The sequence below is a fragment of the Pholis gunnellus genome (assembly GCF_910591455.1).
Source record: "Pholis gunnellus genome assembly, chromosome: 13".
In the NCBI taxonomy this organism is placed as follows: Eukaryota; Metazoa; Chordata; class Actinopteri; order Perciformes; family Pholidae; genus Pholis; species Pholis gunnellus.
In genome coordinates, this window is record NC_136540.1 from 9,443,770 (window position 1) to 9,461,978 (window position 18,209).

General features: G+C 40.2%; 1 protein-coding gene across 1 annotated transcript in view; it reads left to right on the plus strand.

The window, feature by feature from the left end:
• mtnr1bb (melatonin receptor 1Bb) overlaps positions 1–17,238 on the plus strand; it is a gene marked incomplete at its 3' end in the record, with an annotated part of 28,714 nt that extends 11,476 nt beyond the window's left edge. The window contains exons 2-4 of the mRNA XM_079172244.1: positions 15,695–15,813; positions 15,922–16,266; positions 16,816–17,238. Of these exons, the coding sequence (XP_079028370.1) occupies positions 15,695–15,813; positions 15,922–16,266; positions 16,816–17,238 (887 nt within the window). The remainder of the gene's footprint in view (positions 1–15,694; positions 15,814–15,921; positions 16,267–16,815) is intronic.
• Between the last annotated feature and the right edge of the window lie 971 nt (positions 17,239–18,209).

An 18,209-nucleotide genomic window follows, 5' to 3' on the forward strand; every position in this document is an offset into this window, starting at 1 on the left:
CTCCAGAGTCAAAATGGACATGTTTCCTACATCAATTAATTTCCCTTCACCTATTTGATTGAACTTTTTTCATATTTAACAAGTGAGGTTGTTCAGTGAATTTAGTGTAACCATGATGGAATTGATTTGGAAAGGCTCACTGTTCTCAGGACTTATTTACTAAATATACCATACAGGCTAATGTTAAAGACACTATGTGTAACTTTCAGAGAATCCTTAATATGAATGACCGGTGTCCGTAAAGTGTGCTCCTCACTTAGCTTCGGTTGCACTTAGCTAGTTGGCCACCCCTGCCTTGCACCTCTCTCGTAGACCTTGCTTTGTACCGTTGCATAATTTATTGTCATGAAATGATCACCTTTTGTCATTATGCACAAGTTAGTATCATGATCACGTTAGCTGGTTACATTATTTGACAAGCTAGCCAACTAATATATCCACTTAGATAGTATTTTGCAACAAAGGGAAATGTAAATTGTTAAATAGTAGCTTATCAAAAAAAGTCACTTCTCTCTCCTGGGGGCTACATGTCCTTTTGTTTCTGTTTGTCTGTTCCACAACTCCCAAACTCCTGTTTGCAGGCCCGGTATAACTTGGCAGACAGTTTGAGCACTCAAATACTGTGCACCCAAAATGCCAAGTTTTATGATCAAACACAGAATGCCCAGAGAAATTAAAACCCATCAAAGGTTGCAGTCAGTCAACTGGACGTAACTCTGTGAGCTATGATGTGGAAAGCTAGGCCAGACATTACACGTAATGAAAGAGAGTGTGCCTAGAAGATGCCTTTTGGTGGTTTATAATCAATGATTTCAGTAGCCATTTCTCCCTTTGTGCCGCGCAGCTTTAATCTAGACCTTTATTTTCCCGATGTTCACTGTTATATGAGCAAAGACAGCTTTCTGATTTAATCCCCTGCTTTGCTTTACAGTTCAGTGCGCACTTCAAAGGTCAATCTTGCAGGACTAACCAGACTTAATGTCTGCCTGCTGCACTCAGTAGAAACGCCAGTAATCCAAAACATGTGAGTCCAATGTGTAAATCTACCGAATCACAGATATAGCGTAACGTATCACTAAGAATCTACTGTGCAGAAGGGTAACCTCTTTTTCACATCATAGGAATATGTAGGTCTGCTTTGCAACAGCTGTCCTTACCAGACATTGAACTATTGCAAATACCTCTTGTTGTTAGACAGACATAGGTGTGTGTGTGCTGTCAAACCTCACAGCCAGCATGTGCCACCAGACTGAGCAGGATGGCATTTTTAATGCGAAGGAATAGAGGGGAAAAAACGAGGGCCGGTGTTGTGCATTCTTAATGTTGGGGGGGGGGGGGGTGCAGAGGGTTTGGCTTGCCTGAGGCAAAGCGTCCACAGAGTGCATTTTGAATGTGAATCGTCCAGACCTGTGCTCATCTCCAACGCAAACAATAGCATACCACCAAATGACAACTTCCTCGATGTGCACGCATTACTTCTGATGCACATAAATGGCTTCTCATATATGTCATTTGTGTAATATTTCATCTGGTATGAGAGGCAGCTTGAGGTGGGTTAACAGCCTTGCAAAAACAAACAGCAATATCTCTACTGTCCTTGTAGCTTGTTAAAAATGGATCAATAACTTGCTTCGCTTATTTAACAAACTGCCAGTCATTTTCTAGTCCTTGTACAACTCTCGAAAGGAAACTAATAGCCTCCTAAACTTACTGAAACTCCCTGTAGTCACATGTCCATCTGTAACGACAGACGCCTCACACAATATCTGAGGATGCTCAGGGGATCATTTTGTCATCTTTTGAAAATGTCAACATTACTTTGACTTAATAAAAAGGCTCTCAGACAGCAGTCGATGTTGGATGAGGCCTGTTCATTTCATCCAGAAAGCTCGTTGCATGCTGCTAGACAGGCTTTTTCCTCTGAGAAAGGAAATTACCATAACAACAAAAAACAAAGAGATGGTAATTTTGTTTCTGTTTAATCATACAGACATTATTGAAATCCATATATATAATTTGTTTGCCCCTGTTTGTACTTTGCAACAAGTCTATAAGCTATTTTCTCTCCTCAATCCAAAGGGAAGTTGCAAGTTGGACCATTCAAAATGTAATAGGTTGTAACTTAAAAGTTAAAAACTTGTTGTTGTCACCCTTCGTACCGTAGTTCTTTCAATTCTTTCAATAAATATCCTCCTCCCAACACAGAAAGTGAGCTGCCGCGCACAAGGCTGCTGTTCTGTTTGAAAACACTTTAATTACGACAACAAGAAGTCAGCTGCTGCCAGGCACAAGCATACTATATTTGGCACCTCTGCATGTTGGGGAGACAGGAAGTGCAATCACGCTGGATGGAAAAACAACATTATAACAATAATGATAATAATACTAACTTTATTTATATAGCACCTTTAAAAGCAGAGTTCACAAAGTGCTTTGACAGTCAAAGCAGCAAAAACAAGGCAATAATAACAACAGAAAGCTCAGTGAGACCGTTGGATACATTAAAAATACATTAAATAAAATAATCGATAAAAAAAATATATAAATACATATATACATATACTGCATATATACATACACACATACATACACACACACATATACAGTTGCACTCAAAATGCTTCAACCCCCCACCGCAAATCAGATCAACTCCCAGCTGCTCCCAATAAACAACCCAAACAAGGACAACCCAATTAGCTCAACACAACCAATGCCACAAGCGGTCTCCCCAAATCCAACACAAAGTGCCACCACCAATGAACACCGCAGTCCCAAAACCACTCAAATGACAAGCACTTCCAGTACCCGGCAGAGCCCTCCTCCGCTGCCACGACCCGATTCAAACGCGACGCACAGCCAGACACCAGGCCCTGACAGCGCCCACGAGGAATCTCAGCCCACCCCGGGGCTAATGGGCCAAGATCCCCGAGGAACGCCACCAGAACCCGGCGCCTAGAAATCTGGCACGAATACGTATCGACAGACCTGAGCATTATTTTTGGGCTCTGTCAATTTATGTGCACTCACACCTGAGGTCAGGCGAGAAAACAAGTGCATCGCTAATGTGTATGCATTAAAGAGACACACATTGAGAGACACTGACAATGGACTGGAAAACATGACATAAACCATTCATGGTGCCTTTTGAAATTTTGATGATTGAAGAAGTTGGAGCAACAAGGAAGAGAAATATGATTAACAGATGTATTCATCGGTGATCATACCATCATTGACACTTGGTGGAAAACATGACACATTTCAGGGCCATCAAGCAATCATAAAAGCTGTTATTCTATCATTGTGATTCAGGATGTTTAAAAGAAAAGCATGAACCTTCAATCTTTTCCACTTTGTTTCCACATATAATTCAAACTGGTGATGAGTGTATGAAGTCACAGTCACAGTCAACAGGGACAACTGAACTAAGCGGTTGCTTACGGTGCCACAGGACCAAGGGGTCCACACAGAGCATGAAAAGGAAAAAAAGGTTGATTAATTCTTAGACTTTAACAATATAGTCTTAGTTACCTTTTACAAATATAAAGTGTTAATTTTGTTGTGATTTAAAGCAGGTATGAATGAATGCTAATGTGTAACTGCTGGATGTGTAAATAGGCGAAGTCTATTAACAAGTTCTCCAAAGCAGCTTTTGTAACTGTTTTTTAACTTTTGCTTTTACCCATTGGGAGAAAACATGAGAACATAAATTTGACCATGTTTATTTTCTTTCTTTCTGGGATTTTAAATAGTTATTATTCCTCTGCACTTTTTGCATTATGCAATTAGACAATGTAAAATAGTAGTTTTAGAGGGAATAAACATCAAGTGTGCCAACTGTCTTGTACACTGATCAGTTAGTTTTAGAAGATCAAATTACTTATAGTTATAATTACTTGTATGATGTTTCCTTTAGTTTTTATGTCACTGGTTTTTTCATGACGATACAAAGCAATGTGGTGTACACAGTCAAACGTTCAGGTACAATTTTCCAACGTAATACAGCATTCTGTCATCGATGAATGGCAGCAGAACACCGGGCGGGGTTCTTTCTGTTCCCCTCTTACTGAAGAGTAAATTCAAATTTGATGTTGCCTGAGTCAAAGAGGCTTCCTGTGAGCCAGATTCCTCGGCTAAAGAAATGCATTACAGAGAGGCAGAGGAAGAAGGATGCAGCTGATGGGGCTGCAGCCCACGGTTGGATAGCAGCTAGCCTGGCTGGTGAGCGGCCTACCTGGCCAGCAGCAACATCATCACCTTTAGCCAAAGTGATGAGGACTGAACTGCTGAGAACCAACAGGCAGAGCTGACTGGCAGTATTTGCGCAGCAGTTGCCCGCCGTTGCCAACTGAAGCTACAGCAAATTACTATACTGCTGTGGGTTTCACCACGGCCTGTTATTTTCCATTGGACTATGTTGCTGACACCAGCACTGAGAGGAAAGTGCCGACGTGTGACGAGGAGATTTGAAACTTTCCTTAAAGATGTGCCAAGTTGAACAACAAGAGTCAACCTTTGAGCAGAAATGGTTGTGATCAGCATGTTTTCATGGCACAATAGCCACGTGTGTGTGTTTACCGCTTAACAGCAGTTGTTAGCATCCTAACATGCTAGGCTAAGATGATGAACATGGTAAGCCTGATAAACATCTGCGTGTCAACATGCCGGCATTACGTACAGCTTTACGGTGCCGCTAGCATGGCTGTAGACTGTTACTTACCTCGAAGACCTCGTTCTCTTGTCTCAACAACTATGCAGTTATTTAGATAAAGCATGAATTGTACATGGTGCATTAAAAAATAAAAGCTACAGTGTACTGTGTGTTTAGGATGTTCTTTTGTTCATTATACAGTATATGTTGAGGAAAAGCTCTCAAGACTTTTAGGGTAAATGCATTTGTCATACTTTTAGTTTGAGCACCCACAATGACCTACTGTTCATTAGTCCTCTATAAGTGACAATGGGGGCGGTCCGACATTGTGAGGGCTTCGGAGTGAATCAACAAAGCGCGTGAATACCATAACCAAGTAGTTGGCAAGTGATCTATTTGCTTTGGTATAAGGACTGTATGTGGATTTTTGGCAGACTAGTTATATGCAGATGGGAACTTTTTCACTCTCCCTTGATTTAAATATGATGCAGTCTTTATCTTCCAGCTGCTCATCTTACCTGCCCGGTGAGCCCCAGAGACCCGCGGCTCTTTGATAAAATCGCAGTGCAGTCCTCCATCACTAAGGAACGAGGGGTGCGGACATGTTAGACCTGGAGATAAACTTAAGCTTCCTGTTCGGCCTGTGTGTTGGATGAACTTAAACTTTGCAACGCTAAGTCCTTGAAACTTCGGATGTTTCTTCGGTGATTGCTCTGATCGATACCACACTTTAACTTCCCTGCAGCCTCTTAATTCCTGGATTTAGATTTAGAGTTTTCTGATTATCCTGAGATTCCGAGAACCTTTTCTCGCTTCCTCACTCTCTTTCTCTCCCTCTCTATAAAGGTGTCCATATTCAGTTAAAAAACACACAGTTCCCATTGCAAGTCAGGGGCTACATCTGACACTGGTGAATGTCATATACTACTATAATAGTTATAGATAGTTGCTTTACCCAAATTACCAAAACAACAACAATAACCACATTTTCTCAAATTCCCTTCATGGTATCACCATGCAGGTCTGGTTTATTTGCATGCATTTTGAGGTATCCGCCTCTACAAATTTCTGCTACCACCACAATAGTGAAAAGATCTTTTTAGGGGTTGTCAAAAAAATCACAATTTGAATTTAAACAATGTCCTTGTTACTCCAATAACCTGCAGAACATGCACACTGTGACAAGTTTAAATGTGTCAGACTGAAGTAAAATGGTGTTCTAATGAAAACAGTTTGCAGCAAGGTGAGGTGTAAGTGAGAATTTCTTCTCCCTTTTTACATATATATATATATATATTCAATATATTAAAATATATATTTATCCAAATATATTTCTATATTTCAATATAGTACTGGTTTATTTAGCCATGTATTGTCACATCTTAGGCTCCAGTGCCGTTACATAACACGCTGCAGCCCTCAAGTCAGTTTCTCACAATTTGTGTTGTCTTTGACAAATCGTGAGAAATCATTTGGCAGTACCCGTTTTTTGAGAGATATTTATTTGGTTTCAGGCTCACAGCCCGTTCACAATGCCTGACAGAAAACATCACATGCACTATAGAGAACATTCAGGAACACTGAGTTATTTTTCCATCTCCACTTACTAAGATTATCTACTGTATATAGTAAATACATCAGTGATTTATTGGTATGTGTATATATATAAACCAGTTATTAAAGTGCCATTATAAGTAGTAACAATTTCTAGTAACAGGTTGGTTGGTAACAAGAGTTGGTTGGACAATAAAAATGTGAGGGCTGACTCTGCATATATTTATTAAATTCTCTTCCTCTACTTCTAATATTACATACATAAAAGAAAAGAAAAATACTAAAAACAGGGCCGAGTTGAATGGCTCGTATGCCTAAAACCAATTCAGTGTCATGAAGCGTGGCCATGACACAGAATTCTTTTTTTTTCTAGATAGTTCCTGAGGGTTTGGGGAGTTTCTGAGTGGGGAATAAAACCACCAGCTGTAAATTCTTCACTCATCCCTTCACCTGACAAGCTTTTTATCAAATCACAACACTGTATTGCAATTCCACCAACGTTGTCCAAATGCTGACTTTCTCCTGCAGCACAAGGCCCATGTTAGCCAAACCACGAAAAGCCCCGAAACACAAGCTTGAACACAGAACGCTGTTTCTTCTCATTGTGTGTTAAAAACGTTCAAACCAGGGAGCAATTTATCCTAACTGTAGTAACAAAATAGATGTTTTGATTTAATAAAGGTGTCAGTCCAGACCTCAAAACTGGAAGATTTCACTTTAACACCTTTTTTTTTAATATAACTCCAACTCTGCATGCTATGCCCTCGTGTTTATATGTTAATGTAGTCACATTATCCACTCATCATGTGACAGTGAACATCTGTCTGCTCAATGCGTCTCTTAGTGTAATGTTCACATCATGTTCTACCTGTGCATTTTTTCTTTCCTAATGCTGTCTGTGTTCTTCTGAAGGTGTACTCTGTCAGATCTATTTGCTAAGCTGTTCTTCTGATAATTATGTAAATAGTACTGAAACCAGACACTTAACAATGTTTATTTGGTTATAGAGTAAATAGCCCACAGCCAGGGCAATATATAATTCTATCCAGAACATTACAAATACCTGGTTATGTATTGTACGCATCAATGTGATATCTTTTTAATGTAACAATTGATTTTTAAAATGTGTTTGGTCATCCGCCATTTCTATTTGTCATGGAGTTGCTGCATGGTAAAAATCAATTTAGTGCAGACATATTTGGAGCGATATCTCAGAGGACTGTGGTCCAAAACAAATCTGTCTTAGCCAAAAAGGGTCTCTTTTTCCCAGCCAACACAGTTACATTTTGAGGCACAAATTGCACAAGTGCACGCAATTACCTTAGCTGCACCAAAGCACACACACGCACAATTCTGTGCACACTGGCACAGCATGTTTAGCATAAACTGTTATTACGATGAATGTAGGATCCGTAAGATAAATATTAACACAAGCAGCACATACCGATGCATGCACAAACTAGACGATGAATGACTTTGATAAGCTAGTTTCAGTATGGCCATTCACACAGCATATACAGCAGAAACGTGACTCTTTGTCCCATCTACTCAATACAACTATTGATTGTAGTTTAATATGCAAATTGCCTGTGTGCAGAGGGCCAAACAGATAATTGAATTGCATCTTAAGATATGTATAAAACAAGTTGAACAATCAACAATACTATGATACATAACTTTATGTGGCCATTCATTTCATTCAGTTGAGGAGGAACGCTGCATCTTTTGCCTCTACGCCCTCTTTTTGTCTTTGTGCCTGACTGACCGTGATTCAAGTTGTGCTTTATCATTATGGTTACGGTCGGACAAAAATGTATACTACATGACAGTTGCTTAATTTCTTCTCAGTTGAGCATGGGGGTTGTTTTAGTTTTTTCGGTCGGTGTGTTGCGTTTGCCATAAAACCTCGCAAGCTAAACGGTAAAGGGGTGCAACACTATCGAATGGCTTTCTCCAGAATACACATTGCATATAAATGTATTTAAACTTCAATAAACGAAAAAGCAGAAACTTCCCAAAAGCAACTAAGTACTAGGGAGTTATTAATGTTCCTACTGTGTAATCTGTTAATTACTGATATCATCATGTTGCAATAGATATCTTGGAGCTGGTTGCTTAACACTGGTAACCATTGGCAAGTTAATGTGATTCATAAACGAAGCGTCATATTGGGTGATGCATATTGTTTACACTGTAAACAATCTGTGACAATGCCCTCTAAAGAGAGGCGACGGAGGCAGAGAGAGAGACCTGAGGGAGGAAGCTCAAGGAAAAGCTGCTTTGCAAAGCTGGTTTCAAAGCAGCAGCAGCCAACCAACGGCTGAATCATGTTTACTAAAATATTTAGCACCTCCTACACACTTTCCTCCAATTAGTTTTCATGACTTTGGAGCTCTTGTTAAAGACTAACTTTAAGCTAGGGTATGCAATTTATTTTACTCACATTTATGTTGTATTTGTTGAAATTCTAAAACAACTACACTGACGAAAAGAAAAAAAAAACGGTGGCTGTTATAAGCCCGTTGAATTATTTCATTGGGCCCCGCATGAAATGGTTGGATGGCCTACCTGCCTGTCGACCTGCCAACTGGCGTACCAGCATGCAGTCTGCCAGTGCATTCATTGCACATGACCAGAGTTTTCCACAAGAATAAGCAGACAAAATTACCCAATGCTAACGCAATTGCTTGACAGCTGTGAATACTAACAATGTCTGTGGTTTACTTTAATCATGATAATGATAGGGGTTTTCTTACAGTGAATGAGACATGAGGTACCCGAATACAGTTAGCGATAACATTGATGCGCTCCTCTCCCCGACTGATACAGGTCTGACACAGACCGTGCTTGATATCCTGTCTCCTACCAACAGTAATAAACGAAACAAAAACGTATGCACGTAGGCAGATCTTACTTTTTGTAGATAAGAAACAAAGAAAAACAAGGCAGTTAGAATAAAACAAGAAGGTTAATGAAATCCCTGAACATTTAATTATATTTTTAATTAAATGTTTTAAAATGCAGGACACATTTTAGCCTGTTGGGCTTCGCTGTTCCGGTCTCCAAGAGGATCTGCTGCATTAAAGCTGGTGTAGGCAGCAATAATAACTTTTCAGCATATTGTAATTTAAGTGGTCCGACAAAAAACTAGACTCTTGCATCTCCTCTTGGCTCTGTTGGAGGCTGTAAAATCTAGCCGGTTAAGGGAGAGTTTTGCCAATCCCACGTCTTTTGAAAAAGACCTGTTGGCTGCTCTATAAATGTTGAAGCACGTCCCTTCAGATGGTTAAAGTCTGATTCAGTGGCTCAAAATCCTGCAGAATTGGCAACAACTGCCTACACTGCAAAGCAATCCCCCAAAGAGGAAGATGGACTTCTCAAAAAGAGTCTTGGAAGAAAGAGTCAGACAATACACGCAATAAAACATGTCAATACCGACAACGTGTTTCAGAGATGAAAAAGTTACTGCCCACAAGTTTGCAAAGAAATCATGATAGTAATTCTCATAGAAAAGGGTCTATATCATGGGTTTTTTTGTGTTGCTTTTGGCTCTGTTTGATGTATTTGAGCTAGTTATAGTCAAGCACTAACTTCCAGGTAAATTAAAACGGTCAAATCAAAAGTCCTCGTCACACACTGTTACCGGATACATTGCTTCACATCTTTAATTAAAATGTTACCTCTGGGATGTTTATACCAATTAACTCAACCAGGGTGACTTTTCCCCTCAGCGCTTCAGAGAGAGTTTACTGGTGGGTTATATAAATGCTGATGTCAAGCCAATATAACAGGAAGAGGGTATTTGGTGAGCAAGGGATGAAGTGCAAATAGGAATTGTTTAGCCATTCATTTATGGTGATTTTGTGGATTTATTTTGAATCAGAGATATTTTCCACTTCTCAGATTTTTTTTTGGTTATGTGGATGGCAAATATTGGGACCTTTCAAACTCGTTAACCTTCACTGATCAAGGTGGTAGCGTTGCCAGCATGTTCAGTGATGTTACATGATTTCTTGCTGTTGAAGTTACACTTCTGTAATTGTTATCTGTGGCTGCACCTTTTTTTTCCTGAAAAAGCAAAAACTATAGACACTTGCAGACAGAAATGTATATTTACTGCAGACGTGTCCTCGCTCCAGCAGAAAGCTTATGAGAGTGTAAAGAGGCAACATACTTTCCAGTTACGGCATGTAGTACATTTGACCTCTGTTCAAGAACAGAACTTTTAAGATCGATTCCTTCACATAGTAGTTAGACATCGGAAAACAAGGTGTAAAAGAGAAAAAGCAGGATCATTAAGGAGTAAGGATGAAGGGTTATTGGGTCGTATCATTCAAAACTAGCACTCCTTGGTTCAGAAATTTGAGGAGCAGCTAAGTGAATACACAAAATAAAGAACACACATTGGTGGGAGTGGTAGAAAGGTTTGCCTTTCCTTCCCCTGTGGGGTCAGCTATGTATGACCACACAGTCGGTAGGGCGGTGGAGTGAGGAAGCTGCTGGCATGCTGAGGAAAGGGCGCTGATGTATAGCGGTGATGACAAGATCGTTTATTGGCTTGCCTACAAGAATATGAGAAAATGTATTAGTCTTTTATCTTGTCTTATGTCATCAACGTATTCTCCCTTCTCATCTTCCGCTGTTGCTGCTAACAATCCCATCCTCGACCGACCTTTAACCTCCTTTTATTTTTCGCCATCTTCCTAATTTTCTTTTTCCTGTTGACAGCTTTGTTCTTTCATCTCTGCAGATTGAGTCGGACATTGCCTTGTCATGTTCTTTCATTTAACAGACTGAAGAAATGACCAGAGCTGACAGCCTCATTATAAAATAACAAGGCTGTTAATTGTCTAGATCATGTCTTGTGGGGGTTGCATTATTTACCCCCCTTTAAATGAGATTGAGTCCCGACTTTTAACCCAGCCTTTCCACTTGAAAGCGCAGCTTTTATCATGCCCGACCACTTTTCCCTCCACATCACTCTTCTCTGGAGTCAGTCCCCATTCCTGTCACCATTGCCTTTGCCATCTTTTTTTTTTCTTCTTTTTGGCCCCACTCCTTCACTGAAAACAAATTTAAATGCTAACAAGGCAAATCTGCCTAGCATGTCCTCCCACAGGATAGACATAAAAATAAAAAGCAAATGAGAAGAAAATTGTTGCAATATCTTCGCTTGGGGAATTGCTCACAGACAAGGGGGGGAAATGCGCAAAATCCTTTTTTGGTTCTCATATTGTTTATTACAATAATCATTCATGCATGCCTTTGACAAAGGAGATTAAGTTTCAGTCAGCATTTCCATATGCAATTATGTACATGTGAATAACCTTGTATAGAGCTGTATCAACTTCAATGATCCGATCCACCTATTAGGCGTAAAAAGGAGGAAAAATCAAGCAGCAGTGCAAAAAATACTGTTTATTATGCTTGTATGTTCATTTCCTCTTTGATTGGTGCAGCCAAATAGGTTGCTACTGCAAATTAAATTCAACGCTTCAGAGTGTGTGTGCTTTCATCTGAAAATTACAAAAATTCAACATCTCTGAGCAGTTGCTTTTTTTAAACAAACATTCAAGCTTAGACTCGTAACTGTGAATAATTAACAAATGTGATCACCATCATGGTGGCATAGTGAACAGGTTATTAAACATCTATGTGCGCTTACCACATGTAAAACACTTGTTCACCGCTTCGCCAAATGCACGCCGCTCTCTATCTGACAGAACGCGGCGAAAATGAAGCGGCCATTAACTGCTTTCTCTCTCTCTCTCACACACACACACACACACACACACACCTACACACACACAAACACACACACACACACACACACATATTTCCTGGGTCTATGCCAGTCTATGTCATTTTTGTTGATAATTACGACCATCTCTTTTTCCAGCTGATACATGTCCATTAGTTTTGTGTGTGAGTAGAAAAAAACTATTCATTCAGTCAGGAACACTCTCGTTATAGATTTTAACCATTTATTGCAACAAATGGAATACAGTTAAACTTGGCGATAATGGCTCCGCTCTTTGAATGCTCCCCGGATTAGCCAGCGGCTACTGAGCTAAGACCGGGAGCACGAGCAATAACCCCCCTGGGTTTACAGGACAGAGGTACATTTTTTAAATACATTTCAAACATTTGCCAGAAGATGAACTAACAAAGAGGTGGAGGCTGGGGTGGAGGAGGCGAAGCTTCGCCAGCAGTGTGGTCTGTAGCAGCGTAGATGTAGAATGAATCAGTGAGAAGGAAGCCATGTTTAAATAAACCTCCGTAAAGTGAGAGTGGGCTGTGATTGGTGCGTGGCCGATCGGAAGCTATGATTCAATCGGCTGGCTGTCAGCTGGTTACAGCTGGGGCGTATAACTTCCGTGTCCTGCATGAATTTACGCTAGCTTCATTTCTTTTACCTCCTTTTCATTGCCTATTTAAGTTTTACACCAGTAATCGGTTACACCATCCCATCTCACAATATTCACTCATTAAACATCATGTTAACTGCTTTCCTACTCATTACCTCTCAAACCACATAAACTACTCTCACACTCGTCAATATCATAACCGCTCGTCCATGTATACCTCTGTTAACCAATGCTTCAACACAAACAATCAAACAAAGACTAACAAACTACCTGAAATTTGATTTAGCACACAATTATGCTTGAAGAAGTGGCTCATAACAGCTGTGCAGCTATACCGGAGTTTATGTAACGCTTGTTATTTCTCATGTAGTGTGACGCCATGGCAGTGCAGTGGAACGGCAGGTCATCTAGGTCAGACATTTCACAGTTTAGACCTGTTGGTGATTGCCTTTCAAAAAGAAAACATAGCTCTGACAGTTGTGTGATAATGGTCTGAATAGTTTAATGCTTGAGTACACAGCTGCACATTCACAGTTCTAAATGTGCTGCACTCGTTGTGTTGGAGGTGACTCACTTCAACATCTAAATTAAAAAATAAGTATCAGAAAAGCTCACCTCAGTACTTAGTCATTTCTGATTGCACAGAGTATACTTTTATTGTTTATATACAAATATATATTTTACATTTCTTTGTACATTAACTTTGATTGCATGATGAGCAATTATTTGTTGTAGATATAAAAGGTTTTACTGTCTAATTTCATTTTATAATGCTATAGCGACGTGATTAAAAGGATCTTATTCTCCTGGCAGGCTGCTCGTTGCACAGAATGTGCTGTTGTTGGAGCATAAATAAAATATAAAACAGTTAATGGTACATTTTAGCAGTTAATCTTAACAAGGTCTATTATTGATATACTTTCTCACATTTGTATTGTTCCTACAGCACATGAGGGCATGTGTATGGGGAAAAAGCAGGAAAGCAAGTAAGAAAAAAACAACAAGAAGAAGAAAATAAACGAGTAGACTAGTGTTTTGTTGAATATGGAAGGTAACGTTTGAATTTGCACATGCAAGGAGTCTCAAAACTCTCCTGTAAAGACTGCTGTAGCCTCAAGGTGAGATTAAAGCACAAGAAGTTGGATTTATTTAGTTCTCTGTCTGTTTATTGTATAACTTTGTGTGCATGTGTGCACAAGTTTTACCTCCATCTCCATGCTCTATATGTGTCTTTCTGCATTGGAAAATGTATTCATTGAAGTGGGACATGCATGCCCCCCATTTGCCATAATCCCACACATAAGTGATTGTCTACAGTGAGAAATTTGTCCTGTACATACCGTATTTCGTTGGTCGGGATTGAGGCATCTATGCTGTGACATCAAATATATTTTGTATTAAAACTAAAACTTCAAATTTTTCAAAATTTCATGCAAATATTTGCTCTTGATCCACATTTTAAGGGAAAAGTGCAGTTAGTTATTGCATTGTTTTCGGTATCTGTGTATTTGAAGCAGAAATGTGTTTCGGTGCACCTATGCGGAAGTTTTTAGGATGGCAATGCTGCTCTGTCAGGCGATTGGTCGCTCCACCACTTCAGTCCAGACTGGAATATCACAACAACGAGGATATGTATGCCAATGAAATTTGGTCCAATTATTCATGGTCTCCAAATGACAAATCCCTCTGACTTTGATGAATCTCTGACTTCTCTGCTAGAGCCTCCATGAGATTCAGATTCATGATTTTTCTGAAATGTCCCAACAACTTTTGGATGGATTGAAATTTGGGTCGACACATCCATGTCCCCAAAAGAATGAATTATAATTACGTCTGTAACCCCTTAACTTTTCATCTGGAGCCATTATCTGGTCTCAATTTCAATTATTCCAATAATTAGTCCAATATTTGTACGTATAGTGTGTTCTTAGTATAGTTATGTATTAGCCTATGTGATTCATTGATTCATGTATTTGTTGACCTTAATCACAGTTCATTTGATTGGAAATACAATACCTTATATATTAAGGCAAATTCACTCTATATCCTGTTTTCTGTGTCTATTTACAGCATTACATTCAGGGGGTGAAACCCTAAATTAGTTTCTGAGTTTAGCTATATCCACTTTGTGCATCATAGTGCATAGTGACAGTTCTAGGTTGACAGCCACACACCAAAGCCACATGTGCGCTTGTAGTTACAAAAAGAAGTGCACCCTCTGCTTAGTATAGCTAATAGAGCTCTAGTGCACTTTGCGCTAAGCACTTTTGACATGATTCGAGCAGGTGGATTATTCAAGTATCCTTAATCCCACTGAGAGAGGTCTGAGATTATGACACACAGCAGGCCTTCCTCCTCTAACAGCCCCACCACCAAGGTCTGGGGTCCCTCTTGTACTCAAGGTCCCTGCTGACAAATTTGTGAGCAAAAAGATCTTGAGGTGAGCTGTGGCAAAGTTGCTGTTTTGTATATGAATACGATTGGATGCCACTCGTCAGTTTGTGGCCTAGGTAACAAGGCATTTACGAGTTAATGAGCTAAATGATCAATGATGAATCATAAATGAAGCAGCTGATTGCAATTTAGCAAATGCATCTGCAATGGTCCGCCTGAACTAAAGCAATGCTTCATTTATGTGACATACCATCTAGAGTTTGGAAACCAGAGACCACAGTTTGGATTAGGCTAGGGGAACGGCTAGATTAGAAAGGACCTGCATGCTCCAGTGTCACTGAAGCTCAAGTGCCGTGTCCACAAACTTGTCCCTCTACTCTGTCAAAACAGAGTGACTCTGCCATTCCTGATAAAACTTTGTCTGGGGTGAAGCAACTGGCTTTAGCTAGAAACCTTCGGTATGTAATCTCGGCCCTCACTGCCAGCAATCTTGCCAAGCTGCTGAAATAGGCTACGCAAACTTTAAGCTTTTATCAGAGAACGAATACTTGAATCAAGGAACGCACATGCAGGAAAATTCATTGTGCTGAGATGAGAACATGAGGGAACAAACCATTAGAGCCACATTACAGGGTGAATCCAGTGTCTCCTGCATAATAAAGCATGTCACTCACCCCACAATCAGAGAGCAAGTAACTTAGAGACTGTCTCTCTGTGTCTTCCTCTCCAGGTAATGTATTTGTGGTGAGTTTGGCCTTTGCTGACCTTGTGGTAGCCTTCTACCCCTACCCGTTGGTTCTCTATGCTCTCTTCCATGACGGATGGGCACTGGGAAACACGCAATGCATGGTAAGACCGAATCAGCTAAAGCGTGTGTCAGTTAACTACCAATGCAACACCAGTAATCTACTCCCAACACACTGACACAAACACTTCACTTTCTTTCTTTCTGTTCAGGTCAGCGGTTTCCTTATGGGGCTGAGTGTCATCGGTTCCATTTTCAACATCGCTGGGATTGCAGTGAACAGATACTGCTATATCTGTCATTCCTTCTCCTACAGTCGGCTGTACAGCTTTCGCAACACTCTGATGTTTGTTGCCTTAATTTGGGTGCTCACAGTGGTGGCCATTATCCCCAATTTCTTCGTTGGCTCCCTGCGCTACGACCCGCGGGTCTACTCCTGCACCTTCGCCCAGAATGTCAGCCGTTCATACACAGTGACGGTGGTTGTGGTTCACTTCTTGGTGCCAATTGCAGTGGTTACCTTCTGTTATCTACGCATCTGGGTACTTGTGATTCAGGTCAGTCTCCTGCTTCTCCACATGGTCATTTTTCATTTTTACAGGGATACAAAAGTTATTAACCTGTAAACATGCAATCAGCTGTAAACAACACAGGCACACCTTTGGCCAAACAATGATATAAATATTCCAGTGTTCATCCAAATTGAACCTGTAATTTGGAGGAAAAAAAGTTAAATCATTGACCCTTTCCTGTAATTCTCCGTGTAATTGTCTAAATACCAGATATACTGACAAAATACATCATCCCATCATTGAAATATTTTTTTTCATGTGACATTTTAGTTGAGCATTTGATCTTTAATTACCAGTAAATGTAGGTTTTAAACAAAAAACAAAAACAAAGATTTCAAGAAGTCAGTGCCTGTGATTTCAGCTGGGATATTGTGTTTGTCAGGCATAAAGATGGATGAGATACCTGTACGTGTGCATGTCTGTGTGGGTTTCTGTCTGGTTGTTGCAATGTGTGTAATATAGAGATGCAGAGAGGAACAGCAGCCTTGCCATCATTACCTTTAGATAATTCTTATCTTATGTGTTTTCATCCAGGTGCGACGTAAAGTGAAGACAGAGGAGAGCCCACGCCTCAGACCAAGTGACTTGCGGAATTTCATCACAATGTTTGTGGTCTTTGTGCTGTTTGCCATCTGCTGGGGTCCACTCAACCTGATCGGCTTGGCGGTGGCCATAGATCCTTCTCGTGTGGCTCCTCATATCCCAGAGTGGCTTTTTGTGGTCAGCTACTTCATGGCCTACTTCAATAGCTGTCTGAATGCCATCATCTATGGCTTACTCAACAGGAATTTCAGGAACGAGTACAAACGCATTATCACTTCTGTCTGGGTGACTCGTTTTTTTGTGACAGAGACTTCGCGACCAGCCACGGAAGGCAGGAGCATGAGGAGCAAGCAAACGCCGCCTCCGCCGCTCAACAACAACGAGTCGGTCAGAGATCGTTCAAACAAAGAATGACATCTGTAATCCTTGAGCCTGTTAAATGGTAATTCCTCTTTTTGTGACGTCCAGTCAGTTGTGCAGCTAAAGAGTATCAAGTAACGGATGAAACTAAAATACATGGCTCGGTTTTCTGTTAGCTGACATCGATCTGGTCTGATCGTGTAGGTAAACATGTTTACATCTGTGAAGACGTTTTTTTTTTAAGTTGTAAAAAAAATTATTTAATAATATAAATTCTTTAAAGTTTATCATTTGGAGGATTAACTCAACAACTTTGCTAAAGTGCTAAATAAGACCGAGTGTCCTCTGTGATGTTGATATGTTGTTACGTTCTGGGAGAACAAAGCCATGCGTTGCAGTTTCATTTAGCTTGTACTCTAAAATAAATCTGAATGGTACATTAATATATCGTAACAAATGTAATATCCTTTAAGGTCTGCTGCTGTAAACTCTGCATATTTCACAAAACAGGGTAGCAACTGGTAAACGTAGGCTACACCTCTCTTTAGTAACTTCAAAAGCCTCAAATAGTACAACTCGCCTCAAATAGTACAACTCGCCTCAACTGAATGCTAGATTTGTAGAGAGGAGATAATGTCCATCTGTCTAATGTCTAAGATCAGTCTGATGGAGTTTGGCGTGGTGACAGTAATGTGACGGTAGCATATACTTCATGCTGCCTGGTCTGACCCTCTTGCACTGCAAAACACTTTGAACAAAAACTTAGTAATGAACATAAAACATTGATTCAGGAAATCAGCACAAAGTCGGTCACTAGCACCACAACATGTACGATGAACCATCTAACACACAAAACCAAAACAAGTGGTGCATGTGATGTAGCAGACCGAGGAGCCATATTGTATCTATTATTGCTGCTGTAACTCCATCATTCTGCATATCACCTCCTAGTACTCCTCAACTGCTGCAGTTTGACCATTTTGTAACGGTATCATAATTCTAATGTATAGGGCACTGTGGCTGCA